This window comes from Coffea arabica, chromosome 6e (genome assembly GCF_036785885.1).
Source record: "Coffea arabica cultivar ET-39 chromosome 6e, Coffea Arabica ET-39 HiFi, whole genome shotgun sequence".
NCBI classification, from domain to species: domain Eukaryota; kingdom Viridiplantae; phylum Streptophyta; class Magnoliopsida; order Gentianales; family Rubiaceae; genus Coffea; species Coffea arabica.
This window is the reverse complement of record NC_092321.1, coordinates 5146466-5161141: the sequence shown is the minus strand read 5'-3', so window position 1 is coordinate 5161141 and position 14676 is coordinate 5146466. Positions and strand designations below refer to the sequence as shown.

At 37.7% G+C, this 14676-nt stretch overlaps 2 protein-coding genes across 3 annotated transcripts; one reads left to right on the top strand and one right to left on the bottom strand.

Annotated features, from left to right (window-relative positions):
- Positions 1-144: 144 nt before the first annotated feature.
- On the bottom strand, positions 145-6201 carry LOC113697578 (coatomer subunit beta-1-like). Of its 2 annotated transcripts, none has more exons than XM_027217255.2 (6): positions 5996-6201; positions 3249-5446; positions 2046-2555; positions 1398-1483; positions 818-1060; positions 145-512 (listed from the first exon to the last, which is right to left on the bottom strand). In XM_027217255.2, exons 2-5 carry the CDS (start codon positions 5292-5294, stop codon positions 856-858), a joined length of 2847 nt encoding a protein of 948 aa, XP_027073056.1. In that variant the 5' UTR covers positions 5295-5446; positions 5996-6201; the 3' UTR covers positions 145-512; positions 818-855. The 2 variants fall into 2 exon arrangements, with proteins under 2 accessions (XP_027073056.1, XP_027073057.1); XM_027217256.2 differs by having other exon boundaries at positions 3249-5312.
- Positions 6202-7781: 1580 nt separating this feature from the next.
- Positions 7782-12832, top strand: LOC113696198 (protein CHROMOSOME TRANSMISSION FIDELITY 7-like). The gene is made up of 7 exons (XM_027215586.2): positions 7782-8278; positions 8870-9128; positions 9221-9316; positions 9414-9482; positions 9800-10146; positions 11586-11749; positions 12484-12832. The coding sequence occupies exons 1-6, from the start codon at positions 8118-8120 to the stop codon at positions 11713-11715; spliced, it is 1062 nt and encodes a 353-aa protein (XP_027071387.1). The 5' UTR covers positions 7782-8117; the 3' UTR covers positions 11716-11749; positions 12484-12832.
- The last annotated feature ends 1844 nt before the right edge of the window (positions 12833-14676 follow it).

Genomic DNA, 14676 nt, shown 5'->3' with positions numbered 1-14676 from the left:
AAGCTGAAAACCAAAACAGAAGGCGCAAGACTAAAGTCTGACAATTAGACCTTTGATTGCAGGCCTAATTCGACCACACAAACAGGCCACTTTTTTAAGCAATAAGAACCATTTACTTCTTGTTTCTGACAAAGTTTTGCTTCATATGGAAATAGAGATGTATCGTACCATGGTATTCATAACAAAAGTAACAAATTCATTCCGCCCAAAAGACAAAAAATACAATTTAAGTAAAAAAGAAGGGGAAAAAGATAAGAATTCCTGAATCCAATCCGATCTCAAAGCGTAAAAAGAAAATTGACAATGAATTCTCTAGATGAGTCAAGGTAGCAAAGTCCGCCATTCTTTCTTCTCTCCAATATACTCTACAAAAATAGATGCAATCTAATACGGTTTCGAGCATTTGAAGGACTCAATGCAAGAACACTGACACTGATATTCTGCGTTTACTCTTTGCAGCAGCCAGGAAATGTGTTGAAAGAGCCCCAATGATTTCATCCAAACTTGTGAACCTGAAGATTGTACAGCCACAAATTAAAAGATAATCCCGTGACTTTTTCATTATGGTTTCAAGGCATTCCTTGCCAACATGAAATGACACAGAAGAACAGTTCTACTCTTTCCCCTTCATATTCTCCAAGGTACACACTACAAAAAACTGAAAAAAAGAAGATGCACTAACATTCATAAAGAAATACTAAAAGGGGGACTGGAAGGGGAGAGGGAAAAGAAGGAAAGAAGGATTTTTTTATTTTTTTTTTGTGTTGGAGGAAGGAGGAGGGGGGGGGGGGGGGGTTGGCCATAGATAGTTACATACCACTATTACGGCACTAAGACTAACAGTGCATCCAGAATTCAGCTACCTCCCTTCTGCTTAAGAGTGATTTTGTCCCCCAGGCTGAGAGCAATTCCTTGAGTCTTGCTTCTTATTCTAATATAACCACTCAACTTACCATCTGCCTGTTTCTCAATGCTGACATTCACCAAAGCGTCCTCTCCAAACACACTCTTTGCATAAAGGTTAGCGGCAAGGAATCCACACTCACCTTCCAAAGCTGACCTGAAAGAAGCATCCAAAATTCATAATAAGGTAGTGACATCATAGGATTGATGTAGATCAACCAATTCCAAAAGCTGTTTTACAAATTACAACAAAATTGAACTATGTCATCACACAGTAAGATACAAGCAAGACGAAGGCTCTGGTGATTTATTCTGTGCATGATGATTAGACAAGCAAAGTACATCATCTTCATGAAGAATGACAAAAGAACCAACTACAAAATGCAGAGACAGAGGGCACATCACAGGGATTGACCATTGTCCTCACACATGCCAAATCTCAACCCACAATAGCTTTATCAAAAGAATCATGTATTGGAGTGACTGAAACTCACTGCGCAGTCAGGCATTTCATGTTGGTTGACTTAATAATATGGTCAAGGAATTCCTTCTCATCTTCAATAACAGTATTTACAGCAACCTGCCACAGACAACACTTTGTCAGAGATAATCGTGTAAACACTTGAGAAAAAATACACAGGGTTTACCGGTAAACTTCTGTTGAGAGTCATCCAGTTTGTGGCATGTATTCAACAAATAGAGAATAGAGAGAGTGTTGTTGGGATATTTATGAATATTCTTCTTTGTGATTTGAAATTGTCAAAGTGATTGACCAATTGCTAGTTGAAAATGTAAAAGTGGTTGACAAATTGCTAGTAGAATTCCTAACTTTGTTACTCATCCTTGCTCTAGGTTGAAAAGCAAAATGATTTTGGAGAAAGCAACCACCTTGCAATACCCAAAACAACAAAATGCCTTAGCATGTATAAATTACAATACTCCAGTTCCATATAGCAGACAACTCAAGCAATCTTCAATTATTGTCACTTCGTCACCCTTTCTAACATTCTTAACTAATTCACCTTGAGACATTTTTAGGTAATGCAACAGCACGAAAAACTGGGGATATAACAAATATAATTCAACATCAAAGCTAGGAATAAGTGTAAAAAAAAAAAAATTCCTTGTGAATATGAAGATACCTTGTTCTCCCATTCAAATTCTGCCCACATAGTTCTGAAAGCAGCATCACTGCACACTGCAGGAGAGATGTAGTCCATGATGTCAATGTGTATGTCATTGAGGACAACGACAGTTCGTTCAAGCACATTCGAAGTCTCATAGACTATGTTCCCAAATATGACACCCGTCTCTGTGGAGGACACCTTAATATTTGCTTTGATCTGCTTGCTTGATTCAGGAGCCAGAGTGTAGTTCTGTGGCCGCTCAACTAGTTTAAGATCTCCCATTGTTGCCAACTCCAAACACAAATTCTGCAGAGTTTCCTTAGTTCTATTAATGACTGTAACATCCAGGACGATATCATAGTGGTGAACTGTCACATATGCTTCAGCATACACAGGATCGCTAAAACCTGTAAGCTGAAGAATACGGTTAAGCTTGTTTGCATCATCTCCATCCTTAATGAATTCCCCTGTGGCACGTTTTAGATCATCTTGGACCTCATCTTCCAACTCCAGCTGGCTCATGCCCTGAAATATGGCTAACACTGTGTCAAAATACACTTCAATCCCTACTAAGGGAGCTCTAATGTACCTTCAAAACTTATGTTGGAAAAGAGAAACCAATGAGGGACCAAACACCAAGTAATCTTCCAAAATGCATTCCCTGAAAGTAATTGAAACTAGCCACCAAAACGATGAAAGTTGCCCTTCAGAACCCAAGAAAGCTACACATAAACAAGTGACTTCTTATTTAAGAAAGATCCCTCAAATTGTTAAAAAAAGATGCACCATAGTTCCAGCAAGTATTAAGTTCAATTCCCATGATGATGTTTAAGGAATTGAAAATATGACTTCTGCACAATAACAATACATTACCCTGAAATTTAGACAGGATAGATCCAAAATCAAAATGCTGCTTAGTTTGACCAATCAACAAAACCAGCACTCCCATCCATAACATCATCACCCAAGCTCTAATCCCATGGGCAGTCTTAAGCCACAAACATTTGACATTAGGGCAAACTTGGCTTAACAAAGAAAAAGTTGAAAATAGGCAATACTTTCTCATCAAGAATCTACTAAAGGTATAACAAGATCACCTAACCCTGTATACAACTATAAAGTGCTCAAAATTGAGAGAAAATCTGATGAAGATAGCAAAGCAATTGAACTAATTGCATTCTTCAAAAGCACAATTAGAATCAAATGCAAAATGCTTACCCTTCTACTCTTCAAGTGGTAGAAGTCAATCAGATCATCTGGCTGTGAATGGGAAATCTGAGCTTTTGCTTTAATTTCCTCTGTTTCGCGTAGCTGTTTATCAGAAAGCATCTTAACAAAACTCTCACGGCAAGACTTCAACCATATCTTCCTGACCTCATCCCCTGTGTTACACAGCAGTCTTATGCAAAGAACTATCCTATCATAAGAATCATTATCAATTGGATGAGGAAGAACCGAAGACTGCCCTAGCTGTAGCATTGAAACCATGATCAACAGTACATTTGTAGATGCTTTATTGACTTCAACCCTGGAAGGCTGAACCTCTTCCAGTCTCAGCACAAGCTTTGTCAGTGTGCAGGCAATCACAGCCCCAAGGAAAAAATCACCAGTGAGGAGGAGAGATCTCAGATTTCCAGTAGTTAATGATCCTTGGACAACAGTTGGAGGGGAGAAAGCAGTTTCAGAAGCAGCACTTTGAGTGGCATACGTCCCATCAGCAAGGATAGCTGGTCGTCTGGATGAAACGGTGATGGAAGTTACCTGCTGAGATTTCTTTGCTGGATCAGCAGCATCCCCTTCTTCAGAAATAGAGTAAAAGGGTAAGTCCCCAAGACACTGCTTAATGGTTGCAATGCCGCTCTCGACTTCAGAAAGGGACAAGCAGTATTCTCCAATAATCCAAAGAGCGCAAGAACAAACCCGTGCAGCTCGAATCTGGTAGAACGTGTCAAGCAGCCTGGTGACTATGGAAACCCTTAATTTTGGGTTTGTTTCAATAATTTCTCGCACAAAAACAACCACATCCATTGCAGAAGCAACGTTGCTGTCACCCAAGAAATCCATCAATAGGTGGACCACAGTGCTTGCAACTTCTGGGAATTTTATAGCACAGGAATGAATGGCTTGAATGAGCATTTGACGGTACTCCCCATTCTTCTCCAGCTCGCCACTTTGAGTTTTCACAACTTCTTTCTTAAGAGTGAGAACAACCTCATTGACATTTCGTGGCATGATCAAATCAAGAACTATATCAAGTGTTTTCCTCCGAATGTCAAGGTTCGGGCTTGAAAGTGCCCTAAGAACATCCATTATCAAATCAAACATAATGTCCCTGTGAGATGATTTCAGTTCATTCAGACGATCAAGCACAATAAGTTTGACATTGTTGTCACTCTGAGACAGAAGAAGCTGGCAGTAGGTATTGGCAGCAGCCCTGATAGCTGTAGGAGCAGAAGACAAAGAAACAAGAGTTCCAGCACATTCATAAATAACAGCAGCAGAAGGGGCGTTTAGCAGAGAGATAATAATCTTAATGTACTTCCCTTTCTCTGCCTTGTTCGTTCTACAGACTTTCCTGACCAATTCCAGGACTACCATCTGAAGCAACTCTCCCCAGTCTGGTACTCTGTCAACATGAGTCAAAAGGTAATTAATTGCACGATCCTGGGCACAATTGAACAGCATCAGAAATGCATTCCTCTTGGCCGATTGGTCCTGTTCGGATGTGAGAACCTTTTCAATCATCTCAGGAGCATCTGCCAAGAGCTGCTCTCCTTGCGGGAGCTTGTAAATTGACATCACAGCAAGAATAGCATTCCTTCTGATAAATGGATGTCGGTGCTCCAAATTTGACAGAACAGAAGGGATCAAAGGCTCAATGATTTCCACCTCATTCAGGCGGCATAGGAATCTCAGCGTGACCCCCCGAATGTACTCATTGGGATGCTGAAGATTGTTCCTCAGGTTCTGACAGATCAAGATCATCTCAGGTAGAAGTCGCCCCTTAGCATCGGTCTTGTCAATGATCTCCAGATAGAGAAGCAGCAATTTCTGAATAGTGTGATCTTCTGAGGGCAACACGTACCGGATAATAGTAATGAATAGCTGGGGAAGGGTCTCCCCATTCAATAAAAGCATTACAGCCTTTTTCATGGCATCAACCTTTGCTGGAACATCATTCCCTTCAAGGGCTTCCTTAATCTCATTCGCGAGGGCCGGTGTACCCTTATCAAAGTGTACCAACAAAGAACATGATTTCTCCATTGCTAGCTCAAATTATACCTGAAAACAAGCCAGAATTCAAGATATCCTTCAAGGTTACAGATTCACGATTTGCAGACAATCAAGGCGAGTCCAGAATGAAAGAAATCGGGACCAATTTGACCAGTGCGTTGTGTTGAGCTGGTCAATGTATCCTAATCATAAGACGAAAGAACGATTACAAACTGAACTCGTTAGTATGGTTTCTTTTTTAATTCCTTGGTCAGTATTTAGCATGATTTGTGCTAGCAATAATAAACATATCAAGTAGATCAATGTGATTGGAATAAGAAGCCTGAAGACATTTATGTATACATCTAATAACAAGAAACTAATGAACTCGAAACGAATAAATTGCTATGATGTGGAGCTAGATCGAGAAAAATAACAAAATACTAGTCGATGAACAGAAGCAACAGATTCAAAGCTAAACTTCTATATCAATAACGAATTGATATACACCTAAAGAAGCAACAATAATCTAAAATTTCCACTCAAGACTTCAATTGAAAGTCCAAAAGGCTTGGCATAATATATAGCATAGGTCAAAATTTCAGTAACCCTAGGGGTCAATTCCATATAGATAACAACCCCCAGTCCAGCCACAACCAGAGACCTCAAAAAACATATGGGCGAATTGCATTGGGGGGGAACACAGATCTTGTGGATCGAAACGAATTAGAAGGGAAGTGTGATGCACCTACCGGATAAAATATGCGGCGTCCACTGCTGAAAATCGGATGAAACCTATTTTCGAATTAAATCGACGAAAGTACAAATGTTTTGGTGGAAGAGGGGAAGGCCTTCGGAATTAGGCGCTGTGGTCAGATCTGCGATCCGCAGGCGCTGAGTTAGAGTTTTATTGTAATCCTCCCTACTGCTCTTTAATCTCAAGACAGTTATACTACTACATGTAGTACAATTTACCTCCCCCAAGTTTTTATTATTATTATTATTCTTCTTTCTTATTATTATTTTTAAGTGAATAAAGAATGACGCTAAACAAGTAATTAAGAAACCAAGTTTGGAAGGTTGGGTTGGAGGTGAAAGGGATTGTAATTAGGAAATTTTAGATTTAAAAAATAACTTAATTTGTTAGCTACTTTTTTCTTCTTTTTTCCCCCTTTTTTAACGTTAATAGTATTATGACTTATGATGTATAAGTATACAATGTTTTAAAATGAATCTAAACATAACTAGTTTAAATTAAATTTATTTTGGTTGTGCATCGGTGTGTGCTGGATTTGTAGAATTAGTGAGTAGAGTCTTAGGATGCGTTTGATAAAATTGAAATCTCAAAATTTGAATGCATTGAGTTATTGAACTGTTAAATATAAAATCTAATATATTTGAATGCATATCACATTCAGCAATAAGTGAATAGTTTATTCCTTAATTTTGGGAGCAAGTTTTATCAAAAAAATCAGTACTATTTAATTAATTCAAATATTCAATTTTTGGTTATCAAATGGTCTGAATATATTAAAATCTGAATTCATTAAGTTTAAGTGCTAAATTGAATTATCAAATAGAACCTTAATTAGGTTAAAGTTATTTAATATCTTGTGTATTGGTAATTGGATTTTCACTACATAATCGGTAATGCGGTAATATCTGAAATTCGAAATGTCAATAATAAGTTAAAATATTTAAAATTTTCTCTAAAAAAATTATTGCTCTAAAATAATATTCCATATTTTTTCCAACAAATTTAAAAAAAAAACGAGCACATCGGTTATCAACTCATCGTCACTTTAAATAAACAAAGAACAACAAGTGAACATTTGGATGATTAGGATAGGAGTTTATTTGGATGATTTATTTGAGATAATTACTGTAGCACTATTTGTGATGTGATGCATGCGAGATAAATAAGTGATTGGGAAAGTAAAAAGATGATTGGAAGTTGTGAAGTAAATTATTTTATTTCAAATCTTGTTAATCCAAACACATCCAATTGTATCTTGCCATTTCTACTGTCCAAACTCCAACCATTCAGTAATGCAGTGAGCCATAGTAGTTAGTACTCAATAATCAAATACTCATAGTCAATAGTTAAACTAATCAATAAGTTTGTCAGTAGTACTATATAGTCATCGGTTAGTAGTTAAGTAATTATTAGTTGCTATTTACTACTAATTAGTATTTAGTAATATGTATGGATATAAATAATATATATACACACACACATACATATTGTAAAAATTTAAAAAATTCAACAGTTTTACCAAACACTAAAATTGGATATATTTTGATTTTACCGAATTTCGTTTTACCAAAATTCGAAATCCAATCTAGGTTGGATCGACCAAATTTGCAGTTTTTTTTTTCTGAAATTCGAACACTCCTATCTGGGACAAATTTCTTTTCACTTCCAAATATTTACGAAGTTTAACTAAAACTTGATCTGAAAATTCCGCTATTGCCCTCGATACTTGTACTGACTCAAATCATCATAAGTATCATTGCTGAAGGAACACTGCACATTGCATTACAAATGCAGTAATGTTAAGAGATGTTAATAAAAAGAATGTTTTAGTGTTAGGAGTAAACATTTATACTGGATTGGGCCATGAGAGCAGCCCATGAATTCAAAGATTGGGCCCTGGACGCTCAACCCCTCAAGCAACCCTTTTCCTTGTGAAATGGCGGGAAATTTTGGTTAAAAAAAAAAAAAATAAATAAAAATTCAAGCGAATCCCCAACCCCAGAGCAGAGGAACAGAGCTCCTGTCGTTAAGGGCAGAAGGCTCATCGAAACCGTCGTTTCCAAAACAAATCTGAGCGTAGAAGTAAAAAAAAGAGTAAAAATTTAAAAACTGAAAGAATGCAATCAAAGATCAGTTCATTTTTCAAGCCCTCTCCAGCTACGGCCAAAATTAAAGTCGCATCTCCGATTTCTGCTATTATATTCGCCAACGAAGCCGAGATCTGTGAAGACCCAGAAATAACTGTTACTTACAAGCGCAGAGCTAGAAACCCAGGCAGGTATTGCATTCTTATTGTTTTAGTCCTTTTTTTTTTTTTTTTTTTTAATTTCGTTGAGCTATTGAGCTTTAATTTAATTTATGATCTTCTGCCGAACACCCCAACTGGGCCATCTCCCTGAATTAATAATATTCGATTATACCCAATGTTTGATCGGATTCTATGTTTTGAGGTTTTACTTTTCCTTGTCCATATATATTTTACGCTATTGATCTTAATGTTGTAGACATCGTAGCTGCTTTTACGAAAATCCGGGAATATTCTGGTGATAACTGCAATTTTCCTTTTCTTTTTTTTTGGGGGTTTACTCTTGTTTGTAAGATTGTGATACTGATGTATGAGGAATTTTTAAAATGTAATAGTTAGAGACAACTAGCTTATGTTTCTCAAGTGGATAAGTATTTAAATCGTTGAATTTTGAGTTTTTTTTTTTGGGTGCTTTTGACTGTAGCCATGTAGCTGAAAATGGTGATAATAGAATAAAGGATTCCAACCCAGATAAAGAGCAAAGGCAAAAAAGTATCTATTTAGTCGTTGTTTACTATGCACAGATACTGATGTTTTTGGATTAATTTCGAGTCCAAACTGCAGTGAGAGTGATGCCGATTCAGCTGGAGCAACAAACAGACTTGGTGAGGTGGATATGGTAGCAAAACTGGAGGTGCCCAAGTCTGGAAAAGTTCTTAATAAAAAGAGAAAATACGCACAGTTTTATTTGGAATTAGGTCAGTCTGATTTTCTGCTGCACGCTTGTACAATTTGTGGATTTAAGTATGCCAAAGGTGATGAAGGGGATGAAAAGGTTCACAAAACATTTCACAAGAATTACACTCACGGCATTCAGTTTAAGGTGAATTCGGATTTACAACTTAGAACTCAACTTAGGTTTATCGAAGTTGGCTTGGATTAGTATCTACTGACATCCATTACTATGATTTTCAGGGGTGGCGAAATGAAAGAGTTATATACGTTCCTTCGCTTGACACTGGGCGTGTTATCATAGTGTTAAGCGATGACCCTCCTGCTCAAAGAAGCAAGGTTAACATCAATACTTTGAGTTTCTGTTGGTTTTGATAGAAACTACTCGGTTGCTAGTTACTCAATCACACTAACGAGATGACTTTGTGGGTGGCAGGTTCAGGATGTTGTTAAGATGATGGAGATGGATCTTGGGGATGGGTGGATATTTCATCAGCACTGCAAGGTGTTCAGAACACTCGTTACTTAGTTGCAGATTACTTACAGTGTAGTCTACATATCTGCTCTTCTAGCTTTCCAATTTTCTACAGATTACTCTTTCCGTTAGAAAATATGTGTATTTACAAACTCATGGTGGACCAACAACAGATATTCTATACATGGGTTTTCTGCTCAGATACTACTTACTATGGCTCAGAGATTACTCAGTAAAATTCACTTTGTAGAGACGGAATAGTAAATCACATCTTTGCATCACATTTTCAGTTCAATTTCTTTTACATATTTGGTCTTGCTTCTTACTGCATTTCCTACTGCCAACAGGTGTATCTGTTTGTATCTTCTGGAAGAGTTACTGGCTGTCTAGTTGCAGAACCAATAGAGAAGGCCTATCGGATTGTTTCAAGCTCAACAGGAAAAAAGTCTCAGGATCAAAATGGAAAAGGAGGAAGAGAGAATTCAGTGGTTCTCCAATTTGGTGAAGTGAGCTTCCAAAGAGAAATAGTGAGAAAGAATAACTCTGCCAAAGGCAAGGAAATGTGTGATTCAGTCACTGGAGAGATCTTATGTGAGAAGGAAGCTGTACCTGCTAGTTGTGGTATAAGGGCCATTTGGGTTACTCCTTCCAACAGAAGGAAGCACATCGCGAGTCACTTGCTGGATGCTGTGAGGTAAGACAATGAATGCATGTCTGGCCAATAAAAAATTTCTCTTCATTCTGGTCCTTTTATTGGGAGTCTGTGGCAATTGCTCACGGCAAACAAGATGACTAAATCAATCGAAATGGTTGTCTGGAATATAAAATCAGCTGAGTAGGACTAGGTGAAGAAAATTTCCTATATATCTTCCACATTTCCATGCAACAAATAAATAGACTAACATCTAGCTGAACATATTAATTGAACAAATCAGTGTGCACGTTGCTTTGAATGGAACTCAATTTGTCTTTTGACTGTGCAAGAACGGTGTCCTGTTTGCCTCAGTTGTCGAAACAAGTTGATCTAGAAGTTTAGAGAATTTAGTATTGTTACTATATTTAGGTAAAGCATTCATACTTCTGCAATGCTTGCGTGATCCTTGCAATGCTATATCATAAATTGGTTCACTTGTACTTCATTTTTACCTGCCCACTTCAACGACTCCAGCTTGGCCAACTTGTATCCTGATATGTTGTTCAAGGCAAGGATTGAAAAGACCTTCTTCTGGGCAGTTTAGGTTCAAATTGGAAAGCTGCTAAAAATTGGATGAATGGACTTGGATCCATTTCACTCGAGTCGGCAGAGGAGAGTGGAAATTTGTCTGTAGGGATAAAATATGGAGACCTTGGAAGTAATTAATGTTAATAAGATACCTCTGTCGAATTACATGTGCAATTACGAAGTCAACTTCCAGTATGTCAATGCACAGAATTTGCGGTGAATATATTTCAAAAGATTGTGGCTTTTTTGTTGCACATTGCCTTGAAAAGGAAGCTAAATTTGCCGATGCCGTGTCTATAGAAAAGTGGAATACTTTTGTTAATGACCTTCGGATGAAATTAGGATTTTCTAAAACTGTGAATAGGAATTTGGAAAAACGGTAGATGCTTATACTTGATACGTGGCTGTTAATACGTCTTTGTATACCAATTTATGGGATCCATTCCTCAAGATAGTAACAAAGAATAGTGCTTTGAATGTCTGATGGGAAAATTGCAATTTTAATTAGTCTCTTAAGATTTAGACCATTTTCCTTTTAATCTCTCATGCTTTGACTTTCACACCTTGGGCCCCTGGTAGGCTGGTATTTGCCATAATTTATCATCAGCAGTAATGATACAGAAGTGTGGGATGGGGGCAAAGTTGGCAGGGAATAAGAAAAACTGGAATTTTGAGTTGGTAGGGAATAAGAAAACGCGACATGATGGAAAAAATTGAAACTAGTGATCTGATTTAAAAGAATGAAACTGGAATTTGGCCTGCCTGAGTTGACGCAAGGGGATGTACTACTGTCACTATCCCTCTCGTCGAATCAATTAATCTCTCCCTAAAGAAAAGGAATCGACGGTCTTCTCCGATGCCACGTCGATGTTTATTTATTTATTTATTTATTTATTTTGCCACAAATGCAGGGGCAGCTTCTGCAATGGCCGAATTCTGAATTGTACCGATTTGGCATTTTCTCAACCAACCTCTGCTGGAAGGGCCCTAATATCCAATTACATTGGCGGAAATGCATTCTTGCTCTACACAACTTCGTGATTTTGAGTAAGAAACATTCGCAATTCCATCTAAGGTTAGTAAGTTTATATGATATAATCTAGAATGAATGTACTACTACTGTTGATCTATTTCAAGCGTTCGTTAGTAATAGCCAATAGGTAGTAGTATTAGAATTTATGGTCACAATGTAACATTAGGTACTTAGAACCTTGGAGAAGCAGAAGAGAAATTTGGAGTTCTCATCCAAAAACAAATCAAGAAGAAGACGCAAAGTTCTAAATTTTACCAGCTTGCATGTAGTAATAATGCCAAGAAACCGAACATGCTAAATATTTTGCCCCTCGGCCATCTGTTGACTGAAGACCCATTCCATTTAAAGCTGCTTTAGGAATTGGAAAAGCTTAGCTGCCGCAGAATTCTCTTTGGTTTTTAACTGGTTGTCGTCTTGCTAAAATACATATTGGAATTGGACCGCGGGCAGTCCCATCACACAATTACCTGTAGGACAATACTAAAGAGATACTCCAAATTTTGTCAGCATCCCAAATTTCAGATATTAGGGCCGAAATTGAGGACTTGTTTGTGCTTTTTTATTAGTTAATAATGAGACATTTATGGGTATTTCATCCATAAACCAGTATCCTAACCAAAGACTATGCCAAGACTAGAAAATCTGTTCACAAAATCTGTTCATTATTTTAATGAGTCCACTATCCTCTGATCGAGTCATAAAGATCTTTTTTGTAAAATTTGAAAGCATTTTGCTTGCCGTACTCCTCATTCTTTTCGGTAATTTTTTTTTATCAGCAATCTTATCTATAAACAGCCATCTTTTGCCAAAAGTCAGCCATAGAAATCGAAATAGCAAACATGATGGAGTTGCTGCAATTGCTACATGGCAAAGGGGTCAGAAACAACTGGATTGGTACAATCATTGAGGATACTCAGGCTATAAGTAAATTGTTTTGTATGTACTGCTTTTGGCAACTAAGAATAGGAAAAGAGTTGTGATCCTTGTTTTGATGTAGCAGCTCAAGCATCGGGCAATCATTATGACAAGGAATGGGTATATCCCAACTACTCATGCGAAATGCATGAGTTGTAAAGTGATATCGGATCGAGCCTTTACTCACTTTGCATACTTTGATGATAGTTAATGAAAATCCTATCGTCTTGATAAAAAAAAAATATATATATATAATCATCTTTTCAATTTAATCATTGATTAAAATAATTTTTGAGCTTTTGTACATTATCCCCAGCATAAAATGCTTCTAGATTGTAACGTTTTGTTTAATCTAAATTTTTATTGAGATTTAATTTAAATTTTGATTAGGATGTGGATAGTAAAAAATTATTTGCTTGCATCACAAACATAATTTTCAACACACCTTCTTATCTCACACATACAAAAATTGTTACAATAATTATTTCAAATAATCTCCTATCCAAATAGGGGCTTTATTTTCCTTAAAAATAAATTGCAGTTTCTCTCCAAAAAATTTTGACTCTATTTGAATTAGTTGTTTTTTGAAGTATTTTTCAAAAATTTTGCTGTAATTGTGTATATAAAATTTTTTTATTTGAATGTGGTATTTTTGGAGTTGTTTTCGTTTGTGTATTACTATAATATTGTATATAAAAAACTTATTTTTTAAAAATTGAGGAATTCAAATAGAGCTATATTTTATGTAAATATATTTTTTAATCATCTTTTTATCTTACATATATTGAATCTTTACAATATATTTTTCTATTAAAACTTCAGAAAATAACAATCCAATTAGGCTCTTAAATTTCAGTTATTTGAACTCATGGAAGAAAAGGTGCAGCAAGTAGGATTTAGAGCAAAAAAAAAGTAGGATTTAGAGCAAATTCAAGATGGTGAAGGTAAGACATGGCATTTATTCATGAAGCCGGAACAAAAAGACCCCCAAAAAAGTGAATATTGTTACGCGTCAGACTCTGACACATAATTTTTACTTGGCGCCCAAGCAAAACACCAATGACACATTCAATCTCTCTCCTCCATCTCGAACCCACACTATGCTACCTTCCAAAAATCTAATCATCTACTTCACGCGCCCCAGCCCCACAGTCCCAGATCTCTACTACTGCGATAAATCTGATTCCCAGATTGCCCCGACCGCCTTAAATTCCATTTCCTTTAATACCCCTAAAACCCCGTACTTACGGATTTCGATATAAAACCCTCCACCCTGGTCACCTCAGGCTTTCCTCTCTCACCTCAATCTCTCCTGTCTCTCTGAGTACCATATTACATCGCATCGGAATTTATGCCTCGGCCTTGGCGGCCCACTGGTATTTGAAGCTAATTGTTGCGATTTTACAGGGTTTCCTTGGGGAAAAATGTTGGACGGCGGTGGCGGAGCTGCGTTTCCGGTGATATTCTACGATGGAGAGCGGGAAATCAACATTGGAGACATCCGTGTCCAACCAATGTTGGAATTCAAGACATTCCAGATGATGATCAGCCAGAAGATCGGAATCTCCCCCAACCAAATCTCCATCTATCTCGTCCACCACAGTTCCCTGGCTGAGGAACGCCGGAAGACCCCCATCACGGGGAAAGTGAATTTCGCCTTGATCATTCGCCAGAAGGACTGCTTCTTTCTTGTCGTCTTGAAGAGGTCAAGAAAGTCTAGGAACCGGAAGTTGAGGCCCAACAGCGTTGATTTCTGCGACTACTTGTCGGATAATGATTTCCTGCCGTCTCCTCCGCCGGAGAATGTGGTTCTCCTCCGGCGAAACCAGGCGGAGGTGAATATGAACGGTCTGCAAGTTAATTGTTTCGGCAAGCCGTTCTACGATCAGATTACCCAGGTCCAGCTGGCGGGTTTAAATGATCGGCTGCAAAATTTGAAGGTGCAGAGGGAGAAATACGGCATACCTGCGCCGCAACCCGTGAATTTCAGCGGCCCCAGTTTGGCTCCGAGGCCGATGCCGCCCAACTTGAACCCGAGTTTGGACCCGGGTTCA